Source organism: Galeopterus variegatus, unplaced genomic scaffold (assembly GCF_000696425.1).
Source record: "Galeopterus variegatus unplaced genomic scaffold, G_variegatus-3.0.2 Scaffold70, whole genome shotgun sequence".
NCBI lineage: Eukaryota > Metazoa > Chordata > Mammalia > Dermoptera > Cynocephalidae > Galeopterus > Galeopterus variegatus.
Genome location: NW_007726181.1, coordinates 1,202,606 through 1,215,265, shown reverse-complemented (window position 1 = coordinate 1,215,265; position 12,660 = coordinate 1,202,606). Strand labels below are relative to the sequence as shown.

Genomic DNA, 12,660 nt, shown 5'->3' with positions numbered 1-12,660 from the left:
ACTCCGTGCTTCAAATTCCCATCTATACATTAAGCAGCATAATCCCTGCTTGACCTAGCTGGGACTCGACCTGACACAGTAGGTCCTTAAATGCTGAATGAATGGGGTTGAATGAGATGCTATTTGTCTTTTTTTTTTTTTTTTAAAGATGACCGGTAAGGGGATCTTAACCCTTGACTTGGTGTTGCCAGCTCCACACTCTCCCAGTTGAGCCACGGGCTGGCCCTGAATGAGATGCTATTTGTCTTTTTTTTTTTTTTTTAAAGATGACCGGTAAGGGGATCTTAACCCTTGACTTGGTGTTGTCAGCTCCACACTCTCCCAGTTGAGCCACGGGCTGGCCCTGAATGAGATGCTATTTGTATGAGTAAAAGGACAACTGAGACATTTTGCTGACTGGACAGTACTGCGTTAATTACAATGAGAAGTAGTGTTCTTCGAAAACTTTCCATGTTTATTTACATACAGTTTAAACAATTACTATACAAAAACATTTTTCCACCCTATTTAATATTTATAGATTTCTTCAGTTGGAAACAAAAACTGAAAACACAAGGAAACCTAAGTAACTCAGCTATGTCTCCTTTATCTCCTCTGATCCCACTGTATTCGCTAAAATCGGACTTGCCGTCCTTTCTTCGTGTTGCCCTTTGTGCAGATGAACAAGGTTGCAGAGGTGGCCATCAACCATAAAAAGTCAGAGTTTGCTTTAATTTTTCCCATCTATCCAGTCACAGAGGAAGCTGCCATTGAGCCTGACAGACTTGCTACTCAAAAGTGTGGAATGAATTAGTCTGAATGAGGTGATTAAAGGATTAATGAGTAGTGGTTAAAGGAAACAAGAAAGACCTTTTGTGGACACGGCAAATAGGGCAATATTGCTGTATTACAGACAGAAGCAGGATTCTCTAAAAACTTTCTGCAACAATTTACGTACATTTTAAACAATTACTACAAGATATTTTAAATTTTTAAATAGTTAATACAGGAAAAATATGGAGTGAATAGTTCATGACACTAAACTGTTTATGATACAAGGTATCTTAAAAAGCAAACCTGGGAACTGAATTTCCTTATGACTCTAGGCTCTAGTTAAAATTTTTTTTTTTTTTTTTTTCTAAAGATGACCAGTAAGGGGATCTTAACCCTTGACTTGGTGTTATGAGCACAACACTCACCCAGTGAGCTAACCGGCCATCCCTATATGGGATCCAAACCCATGGCCTCGGTGTTATCAGCACCGCACTCTCCTGAGTGAGCCACGGGCCGGCCCCTAAAATGTCTTTTTTCTACTGTTATTTCCATTTTATTCTATTGATCTACTCTCTTGAGAGCCACAAAAGTGACTTTAGCAACTCTATAAAAATCAGCAATCAATTCAATTTCTTGAGACTGCTGATGAGAAAGACTGATGTCTGAGAAATCCGTCAGTTTTTCACAAGGAACTGGCTTCTGCTCAGCTTCCCTGTCTCCCTGAGGTAAGCAAACAGGTCCCGACGTCTCCTCCATGTGACCTTTATCCCATAATTCTCCTTGGGGGTGTCTTTAACCAGAATAGGCCCAGGATGTGGGCTGTTGGGAGTGCTAATGTGAAGGGAGCAGCCTGAAAGGATGTTTTCCCTCTGATCTGGGGGAATGGGTTTTTCCTTTACAGAAGATGATTCTGGGGTCTGAATGTCAGGTGGAATGAACACACAAGGTAAGTTCTGAAGTGTGTGTGCTGACAGTTCCCCACAGCTTTGGGGACTGAGCATTGGAACTAAGGGCCTTCTGGAAACATCCTTTTCTGATTGATTGGGGCATTCCCTGATTAAGGGGATATCCAATGTCTCTGAACTGGAAGAAGATTGTGGAATCTCAAAGGTTAGACATGGAAACTTGGAGGTGGTAGATTTTCTACTCGAACGTCTTGCTTGGCCTCGGTGATGATGTTTCTGGTGGGCTGGAAGCCAGTTTTCTGCCGTTGTGTCAAACTGAGGAGTTACCTAAGGGAAAGGAAAAAAAAAAAAAAAAAAGGTCAGGCGAGCCAACTCCAAGCACTAAGCTAAGAGAGGAAACTTATATCCAATAACCAGAATGCTAATGGGGGCCCACTATAGTAATGGACACAAAACAAAAATAGCTGTCTAATGGGATAATAATGAAAGGGATATGAGCTTTAGGCAACTTATTCCATGTTTCTGGCTTTCAGTTTCTTCATGTGTAAGAAGGGACAATGCCTCTCAGTTCCTCCTGCCATGTGGTTGGCTGCCACTTGTACAACTGTCTATAAACATCATGAGGACAGGGACCAGCAGTCTTGTTCACATTGACCCCCAGCACCTCGCAGAGTGCCTGGCACAAAGAAGTCCCTCAGTAAATAATGAATAGCTGACTGCAAGAATAGGGAGTGAGATCATGTACAGTCATGCACCACATAACATTTCAGTCAAGGATGGATTGTACATATGACGGTGGTCCCATAGATTGTGATGGAGCAGATAATTTCCTATTGCCTTATGACGTTGTAGTGCAATTTATTTTCTCATAAGTTTAGTGTAGCCTAATTATAAAGTGTTTTAAAAGTCAACAGTAGCACATTCACATTCACTCACCACTCACTCGCTGACTCACTCGGAGCGACATCCAGTCCTGCGAGCTCCATGAACGTAAGTACCCTTTACAGGCGCACCATTTTTTATCTTTTATACCATATTTTTACTGTACCTTTTCTATGTTTAGATATGTTCAGATATACAAATACATACCATTGTGTTACAGTTGCCTACGGTATTCAGTACAGTAACATGTCGTACAGGTTTGTAGCCTAGGAGCCACAGGCAGTACCATATAGCCTAGGTGAGTAGTAGGGTGTGTACTAGTAGGCCGCACCATCTAGCTTTGTTTAAGTATACTCTATGATGTTCACACAATGATGAAATTGCCTAACTACACATTTCTCAGAAATGTGTATCTCCAGGAATAGACGGTCCACAGCGTCACTCTCTCCCACAGATCAACCAAATTTACAACTATAAAAATGTAACATCAGCCAAGCCAGGGCACTGGAGCTCAGGGGAAGAGGAGAAGAGAGATATGGAGTTCATGAAGGTGGGAGAAACTACGATGAGAGAAAGAAAAAACTGCTCTGAACATTTTGGGCCGTGGCTGCTTTAAGGCTGGAGCTGCTGAGCGCATGGAGCAGGAGCCAGCAAAAGCCGCAGCTGTGCCCTTCAGATGGAGTTACTTGAAGGCAGCAAAAGAGAAGAGGGCCTTGGCAGCCCCCAGGACAAGACCACTAATAGGGTTCCCATGGACCCACGCCGGAGCGAGGAGCCAGAATAACTGAAAAAAGGGGAGCCATTCAGAGGCTGGTGAGTCATTGCAAGGGACCAGCGCAGGGCCCATCCCATGGGAAGTGTTTAGAGCACGGGTGGTGGGGGAGATGGGCCCACTGGGAGAACACTGGGACACAACAAGGACAGCCAATCTACCCCCCAATCAGCACAGGACCACTCAGAGGAGACTGGTCAGGAATGCAGAATTGCAAAGGGTGCAGTTTGATGAAAAAACTCAGGCCCAGATCAGAGATTCTACAGAACACAGATCCACCGGGTCTCTGGGGAGCCGGAAGTACCTATAAGATCAGCCATTAAACTCTGAGCTGTAGAAAAAGTCTTCCCTAGGGAAATAGCAGCAAAGCAGCAATTTACCTCAACCACACAGCTCAAGTACTTGTTCCCACAGGAAGTTCCCCCCTGTTAGAAGTAAGCAAAGGACAAAAAACTAGTTCCGGCCTGGGCACACCACCAGCACCTTGGGGCCTGCCTGGGAACCAGAGGCTCAGATATGGGGACCAGACTCCACTCCCACTTCCAAGCAAACTGCACCAGTGCCTCAGGGCCAGCCTGGGGACCTGAAGCATGGAGAAGGGGACTGGACCCCCCTCCCACAACCAGGCACACTGAGCCAGCACCTTGGGGCCCACCCAGGGACTCGGGGTATGTAGTCAGGGACCAGACCACCCTCCCACAACCAGGCACAACATGCCAGCACCTCAGAGCCCACCCAGGGGCCCAGGGCATGGAGAAGGGGACCAGACCTCCCTCCCACAACCAAGCACACTGCACCAGTGCCTCAGGGCCTGCCCGGGGACCTGAGGCATGGAGAAGGGAACTGGACCTCTCTCCCACAACCAGGCACACCATGCCAGCACCTCAGAGCCCACCCAGGGACCCAGGGCATCGAGAAGGGGAGCGAACCTCCCTCCCACAATAAGGTACACCAAGCCAGCACCTTGGGTCCCACCCAGTGACCCAAGGCATGGAGCCAGGAACCAGACCCTCCTCCCACAACAAGGCACACCATGCCAGCACCTCAGGGCCCACCCAGCCCAGAGGCATGCAGAAGGGGCCTGGACCCTCCTCCCACACCAGGTACAAAACGCCAGCACTTCAGGGCCCACCTGGGTACCCGAGGCATGGAGAAGGGGACTGGACCCTCCTCCCACAACCAAGCACACTGCGCCAGTACCTCAGGGCCCGCCCAGGGACCGGGGACATGAAGAAGGGGACTGGACCCTCTCCCACAACCAGGCACATGGTGCCAGAGCCTTGGGGCCTGCCCAGGGACCAGAGGCATGGAGAAGGGGACCAGACACACCCCACAACCAGGCATACCGCCAGTGCCAAGGAGCATGCCCCAAACAGCACCTCCACGTGGGTGGCCTACCACAGCCACCACACCACAGCCACCACAATAACCATGGCTGCTGCTAAAGCGGCTGGGCGCCACAGCCACCATGCGGATAGTCCTCCAACCACTGGAGTGCATTCACAAAAGAACAGTCACCAGCAGAGACAAGGAAAAGAAGGATGTCTCTTTCCACAAAGCCCATTTCAGAGTGACAGAAGAAGCGTCGGCTCTATGATAATATTGGGGGACCTGATCACATCTCTCAGCATTGGACAGATCATCTAGGCAACAAGTTAACAGAGTAACCATTATTCTTTCAGAAGGAGAGAAGAAATCTAGGGTAATTAGAGGGGGGAGGGGGAGGAGAGGGGGGAAGGGGAGAGATTGGCCAAGGGGCATAAAGAATAATTATGATTTGTAACAATATATATGCTAGTAATATTGATTTGATCAACATATCTCAATGTTCAACCCCAAAAAATATATATAATTGATTTTGATTCAATAAATAAGATAAAAAAAAAGAAATGTGTATCTCCATTGTTAACGGATGCATGACTATGAAGAAAGCAATTTACATAGAAAGCTGTATACATAATGAGTATTCAATAAATGCTCATTCCTATTCTCACCACAGGATTCTAATGTTTAAATTTCTTCCACAATCCTGAAGCAAGTATTATGGTTCTTCCAAGCAGTCCTGAGCAAGGTATATTTATTAAATAACCCTCAGCAAAGCTTGTGCTTTTATCTGGCCGTTTTGCTATACTGCTTACCCATCATTGTAGCTATGTTCTCTTCCCAGGCCTTTTAGACTGTCGAAATATGTCATATGCCATTTCTGTGGATTTTTGTTTTCAAGGTTCGATCCATTAAGCAGTAGACAGAGTACTTAGCTAAATGCTTCCCTCCCACATAAAGTTCAGGGAACAATCTCATGTTTTACTCATGCTGCCATCTGCCTGGCTCTCTCATCCAGCTCCTGGGCAGTGAAACTTTTACACTGAACTCCTTCAGAGGAATGCGGGGGGACGACTACAATTGCGTCCTATCCATACCTCAATTTGAACTGAGAAATGAAGAGATTCCAGGGAAAACAGCTGAATGCAGACAGAAAGAGGACTTTGCCTCTTTGTCCCTGCCCCATGAATCTTCTCATTCTTTGGAGGCTCTGGTTCAAGGGACAGAATAGTCAGCATTCTGAAAAGCCTGACAGAGTAGAAGTCAAAGCAAGAATCCCACGGGCCTACCCAGGAAGTGATGGTACTGTGGTCAATGGGCTTGCTGGGCACCAGACGGGTGTGGGTGACTGGACGCTGTGGAGATCCATAGCGGTGTTTGGGGCCCTCCAGTGGTGGCTGGTGGAATAGCAGCTGGGCTTTCTGGGAACGTTGGCGGCGTTTTTTTCTGGGAGGCATCAATAGGTGAATGAGGAGCAGTTAGAAGCCACATGGTGCTGGTTGCCTTCGGGTTGGGGGATAGGCTCCAATTCCAACCCATGCCTGTAGGGAAGAAACAAAAGCTGGGAAAAAATAATCCAGATGATTCCCCAGCTCTTCTACCGTAACTACCATCCCCTACTTAGCTCAAGGTTGTGAGGAACACAGCTTCCTGCATCTACACCACCAAGCAAAAACACAGTATTCCTATTCAGCAACATTCATTCAATAAACGTTTACTGAGCATGAGTTAAGTGCCATGCTGGGTGATAGGAATTTAAAGATAAATAACCATTTATTCAACAATCACATTGAGTGCCAAACACTTGTATATAGAGGTCCTTGTCTTCAAGGAGCTGAAAGTCCAGCGGAGGGAAACAGACAATTACAACACAATCTGAGAATACAATATGTTTCCATTCACTTCAGGGGATGCTTGCTGGAGAGGGAGATACCTGACCTAGGTATGGAAGGGCTAGGTAAAGCAAAAGAGCAGGAAGGGCACTCCGGCCTGAGGAACAGCATATGCAAAGGCACAGAAACATGAAGGAATATCGTGAATTCAGGGAAAACTCAATGTAGCTAGACACAGAGTATGAAAAGATGAATGACAAAAGTTGGGGCTGGACATGGTGTCAGGGTCAGGTCAGAAAAACCATGTGAGGGGGCCGGCCCGGTGGCGCACTGCTACAGTGCGCCGCTTGGGAGCACGGCAGCGCTCCCGCCGAGGGTTCGGATCCCACATACAGACCGGTTCCCGCTCACTGGCTGAGCGAGGTGCGGGCGCAGCGCCGAGGGTTGTGATCCCGTTGCCGGTCTGGTACGGGCGCGACACTGAGGGTTGCGATCCATTGCCGGACACGAAAAAAGACAAAAAAAAGGAAAAAAGAAAAAAAAAGAAAAACCATGTGAGGAGAATTCCAGTCAAGATGGCGGGATAGTTCCCAGCGTCACTCTCTCCCACAAATCAACCAATTTACGACTATAAAAATGTAACATCAGCCAAGCTGGGGCCACTAGAGCTCAGGGGAAGAGGCGAGACCTACAGAGTTCATGAAGGGAGAGAAGCCACGATGAGAGAAAGAAAAAACTGCTCTGGGCCAAGCCCATGGAGCACTTGGGAGAGTGCTGCGTTGGGAGCGCAGCAGCGCTCCCGCCGCGGGTTCGGATCCTATATAGGGATGACCAGTGCGCTCACAGCACTCACTGGCTGAGCACGGTGCAGCCGGTCTCAAAAAAGACAAAAAAAAAAAAACAAAAAAAAAAACTGCTCTGAGTGTTTCAGGCTGCAGCTGCTATAAGCCTGGAGCTGCTGAGCACATGGAGCAGGAACTGGCAGAAGCCACAGGTGTGCCTTCGGATGGAGTTACTTGGAGGCGGCAGGGGAGAAGAGGGCCTTGCCAGCCCCCAGGACAGCAAGACCACTAACAGTGTTCCCATGGACCCGCGCAGGAGTGAGGAGCCAGAACAACTGAAAAAAGGGAGCCATTCAGAGGCCGGTGAGTCATTGCAAGGGACCGGTGCAGGGCCTGTCCCATGGGAAGTGTTTGGAGCACGGGCAGTGGGGGAGACGGGCCCACCAGGAGAACATTGGAGCACAGTAAGGACAACTGATCTGCCCCCAAATCAGCACAGTACAACTCAGAGGAGACTGGTCAGGAATGCGGAACTGCATTGCGTGCAGTTTGATGCAAAAACTCAGGCCCAGATCAGAGTTTCCACACAACACAGATCCACCGGGTCTCTGGAGAGCCGGAAGTACCTGTAAGGTCAACCATTAAACCCTGAGCTGCACAAAAAGCCTTCCCTAGGGAAACAGCAGCAATGCAGCAATTTAACTCAACTACATAGCTCAAGTACTTGTTCCCACAGGAAGTTCCCCATTTTCGAAGTAAGCAAAGGACAAAAACATAGTTCTGGCCCAGGCACACCTTGGGGTGTGGGAACCTGCCTGGGAATTGGAGGCTTGGAGCCAGGGACTGACCCCACTCCCACATCCAGGCACACCATGCCAGTGCCTCGGGGCCTGCCCAGGTAACCAAGGCATGGACAAGGGGACCGGACCCCCCTCCCACAACCAGGCACACTGTGCCAGCGCTTCAGGACCCACCCAGAGACCCGAGGCATTAAGAAGGTGACTGGGTCCACTCCGACATCCAGGCACACCGCCAGCACCTTGGGACTCACCAGGGACCTGAGGCATGAAGAAAGGGACCGGACCCCCCTCCTACAACTAGGCATACCACACCAGTGCCTTGGGGCCTGCCCAGTGACCCAAGGCATAGAGAAAAGGACCAGGCACACCCCACAACCAGGCACACAGCCAGCGCCAAGGAGCATGCCAAAAACATCTCACTTCCATGTGGGTGGCCCATCACAGCCACCACAATAACCATGCAGGGAAATCAGCTAGATGCCACAACCACCATGCTGATGGTCTGCCAACCACTGGACTACATTGACACAAGGAGAGTCACCAGCAGAGATAAAGAAAAAAAGAGGATGTCTCTCTCTACAAAGGCCATTTCAGAGTAAGAGATGAAGCATCTGCTCTATGATAATATTGGGGGACCTGATCACACCTCTCAGCATTGGACAGATCATCTAGGCAACAAATAACCATTATTCTTTCAGAAGGAGAAGAAATCTAGGGTAATTAGAGGTGGGAGAGGGGAGGGAGTGAGGGATAGGGAGAGGTTGGACAAGGGGCATAAAGAATAATTATTTGTAACAATATATATGCTAGTAGTATTGATTTGATCAACATATCTCGATGTTAAACCCCCCAAAATATGTATAATCAATTTTGATTCAACAAATAAAATAAAATTTAAAATAAATAAATAAATAAAAACCAAGGAGGCCATATCAGTTTGGACTTTAGCCTGAGAAGTCAATGAAGATTTTTAAGCAGAAGGATGTGATCATACTTGGCTTTTTTTTTTTTATCCCAAATAATTTCAAATATACACAAAAGTAGGCTAAATAATATAATGTGTCCAATGTACCCATCAACAGCTCCAACAACCATCAACCCATGTCCAATTCTGGCCAATCCTGACCCATCCACACCCCTATCCACTTCCCCTACCCCTGGATTATTTTGAAGAAAATGTATTCTCAGTCATTATATAATTTCTTTTAATACAACTAAATAAATTAAATATATACACACACACATATATTCCTTAATATTATCACATATCCAGCCAGTGTTCAAATTTTCACTTGTTTCATAAATGTCATAATTGTTTTGTGTCTTTTAAACAGATCATCCTTGCAATAGTATGAAAGGAGAGAACAAGTACTCTGGAGGTAGGGAGACTAGTTAGGTGTCATTTAAGTGAGAAGTGATGGGCACCTGAACCTGGGCGTGTCAGTGGAGATGGGAGACTGAGACAAAGGCAGTGTCAACAAGACCCAGAAAGTAATAAAAATCTGAAAAAGTGTTCATTGAATCTAGTAACCAGTGGGACGCAAGTTTGAATGTAGTATGTTGGTAAATGGGAGGTGCAGCTGAGCATGACACAACAGAGCAGACTGGTTCCACTACACATTCATGATTCATTCATTCAACCAACAATAAAAAATAATACACTCTGACTTATGTGACCAGGCAGTGGAGATACAGGTAAGGAAAAAAAAAAGGACAAAGTCTCTATCCACAAGGAACTAACATTTTAGGGAGAACTCAGATAATGAATACATGCATTTGTTCATTCATTCATTTATTTGACAAACATTTACTGAGTGCCTACCACGTGGAAAAAAATCAAACAGAAGAAGGAGTTGAGCTGAGTGCTGTTTTAGAAAGGGCTGTCAGGGGGGCCGGCCCGATGGCGCACTGGATAAGTCCACCGCTTGGGAAGTGCGGCGGCGCTCCCGCCCGAGGGTTCGGATCCCACATACAGACGGGTTCCCGCTCACTGGCTGAGCGAGGCGCGGGAGCAACACCGAGGGTTGCAATCCCATTGCCGGTCCCTGGTCCGGTTCGGGGTCAACACTGAGGGTTGCGATCCGTTGCCGGACACAGAAAAAGACAAAAAAAAAAAAAAAAAGGGGGGCGGCGGGGGCCCTTTTTAAAAAACCTAATTTTGGAAAAAACCCTAGAAAAAAAAAAAAAAAAAGGGGGGCGGCGGGGGCCCTTTTTAAAAAACCTAATTTTGGAAAAAACCCTAGAAAAAAAAAAAAAAAAAAAAAAAAAAAAAAAAAAAAAAAAAAGGGCTGTCAGGGAAGTCCTATCTGAAGAACTCATATTTGAGCAAAGACCTGAATGAAGAAAGAATAAGCAAGCGATGGGAAGATGGGAGCGAAGAATATTCCAGGCTGAGGGCCGGCCTGTGGCTCACTCGGTAGAGTGCGGTGCTGATAACACCAAGGCCATGGGTTCGGATCCTATATAGGGATGGCCGGTTTGCTCACTGGCTGAGCGTGGTGCTGACAACACCAAGCCAAGAGTTGAGATCCCCTTACCGGTCATCTTTTAGAAAAAAAAAAGAATATTACAGGCTGAGAGAACAGTAAGTGCAAAGACCTCAAGGTGGGAATATGTCTGACTTGTTCAAGAAACAGTAAGGCCAGCGTGGCTCAACTGGAAAGTGGTAGGAGATGAAGTAGCAGAAAGGCAGGAAGCAGTTCACGTTGACACAGGGCTTTATAAGCAAGGTTATGGATTCTGGATTTAATCTTAGTGTGATAAGAAGTCAATGAAAGGTTCTGGACAGAGAAGTAACACAATCTGATCTATACTTGTAAAAGATGATTCTAGGCACTTTTTGAGATAAATTGGGTTGGGGAGAAGAGGGGATGGAGAAAGGAAGCCGGGAACTCAGTCGGACGGTTACTGCAGGAGTCCAGTGGAGATATGACCATGGTAGCAGAGACTACAGCCAGAAGTGTTGAAATTCATGACTTGCTGAAAGTAACCAGCCTCAGGATTGCTCGGCAGTCCTGTTTCCTTGATCAACTCATTCTCCACAAAGATTATTTTAGAACTCTCCCTCTTTCTTAAAACTTCAGAACACCCTTTTTCTCTCAACAAATGGCTTTACTTTCTACTTCACAAAGAATACAGAAGACACAAAGGAAATAGTCTCATTTTCTAGAAATCAAACATATGAACCTATGTATATCTGCATCCGTCCTCTTTCTTTCTGCTCTTAGAGATCAGTCCATTCTGCTAAGGCCCTCCCCTCTATCTGTGCTTTGAGCTATTCTCACTCTACAAACTTTTATTAGGCAATCTCATCTGCTCACATTTCAATAACCACCTGGAAATAGATGGCTTCAGTATTACTATATTCATCTTAGAATTATCTAAGCTCAGGGCCTATACATCCCGCTGCCCACTTGACAGCAACTAGACGTCTCAAAGGCACCTCCAACTCAGTGCGTTTAAAATGAACTCATGATCACTCCCCGAGCACACAACAAGGTGATTATCTTCCAGGGACCTTGGTCAGGGAATGGCATCATCATTCATCCAGTTATGCAGCCAAAAACCTTGACACTTCCCTTTCCCCTCTCCCCTCCAACCCCAAATCAAGCTCTCAATTTTGCCTGTTATACAGGTCTTCCATGTCTCTTTCTCTCCCCGCCTGGAGTATTGCAATAGCCTAACTGGTCTACCCTAATCCACTCTGGCACCCCCTGCAGAGCTACCTTTTAGAAATGCAAATCTGACCTTGACTCACTTGAGCTTAAGATGTTTGACTGGCTTCCTTTAGTTCCTGATGAGGACAAAACTCCTCAGTACAACTAAAGCCGGCTTCGTCTGGCTGCAGCCTCAGCTGCCACCACACTCCATTCAGGTGTCTCTCACACTCCTCAGTCTCCAGCCTTTGTACTCATCATGTTTCCTCCTGCCACGCGGCCTTTGCACACACTATTCCCTCTGCTTGGAGCGTTTCCCTCCCTTCTTTGTATTTTTTGTTTTCGTTTTTGGCGGCTGGTACAGGGATCCGATCCCTTCTGGGTAAACGGAATCTGATCTCACCAAGCTTCAGCCCATCAGGAAAACCTTTCCTGCCCCACCTAAGTCGAGACCTCCTTATCGTAAACACTCTAATCTGTCACTTCAGAGCTACGATTCCACATCTGTTTATCTGATTCCCGGAAATCCTCGATGCCCGCCCCGCCGGGCCGCTTGCTCGGGCGGCAGGGACGCGCGGACAGGTGACTAAACGGAGCTCTGCGATCTGCCCTGTCCGAAGGCTTGACCTGGCGTGTGGGGCCGCGACGGGCCGGCGCTCGGAGGACTAGAGCCGAGGCGGGGTTGACAGCGTGAGCCCTTTTAGTCCGAGATGGGAGAAACCTGAGCGAAACCGCACGCAGCCCTGCGAGTCCCGTCGGGGCCTAGAGGTCGCTAGTCGGAGGTGAGTGGGTGCAGCCTCCCCGGGGACAAGCCTCCTGAGAGCCCTGGAAGACGGTAAGAGAATCCTGAGGCGGCGGGGAGTGTCGCCTGGGACGACGGGGCTGGGGGCTGGGACGGCGGCGGGGGAGCGGGTGGCGGCCGGCGCCGCGGCCCCCAGCCGCCCCTCCGCTCAGC

The 12,660-nt window shown here is 47.7% G+C and overlaps 1 protein-coding gene across 2 annotated transcripts; it reads right to left on the bottom strand.

Annotated features, from left to right (window-relative positions):
• Positions 1 to 1,257: 1,257 nt before the first annotated feature.
• RHNO1 (RAD9-HUS1-RAD1 interacting nuclear orphan 1) lies at positions 1,258 to 12,419 on the bottom strand. 2 transcript variants are annotated; one of them, XM_008577907.1, is made up of 3 exons: positions 12,333 to 12,419; positions 5,925 to 6,176; positions 1,258 to 1,985 (listed from the first exon to the last, which is right to left on the bottom strand). In XM_008577907.1, the coding sequence occupies exons 2-3, from the start codon at positions 6,090 to 6,092 to the stop codon at positions 1,428 to 1,430; spliced, it is 726 nt and encodes a 241-aa protein (XP_008576129.1). In that variant the 5' UTR covers positions 6,093 to 6,176; positions 12,333 to 12,419; the 3' UTR covers positions 1,258 to 1,427. The 2 variants fall into 2 exon arrangements, with proteins under 2 accessions (XP_008576129.1, XP_008576122.1); XM_008577900.1 differs by lacking the exon at positions 12,333 to 12,419 and adding an exon at positions 11,807 to 11,932.
• Between the last annotated feature and the right edge of the window lie 241 nt (positions 12,420 to 12,660).

What these genes read in the sequence shown, in the direction of transcription:
- RHNO1 (XM_008577907.1), bottom strand. Translation starts at nt 6,092, where the DNA reads ATGCCTCCCAGAAAAAAACGCCGCCAACGTTCCCAGAAAGCCCAGCTG. An exon ending in ACAGTACCATCACTTCCTGG is followed by an intron (nt 1,986 to 5,924) that starts GTAGGCCCGTGG and finishes CCTTTCCCTTAG; the next exon opens with GTAACTCCTCAGTTTGACAC.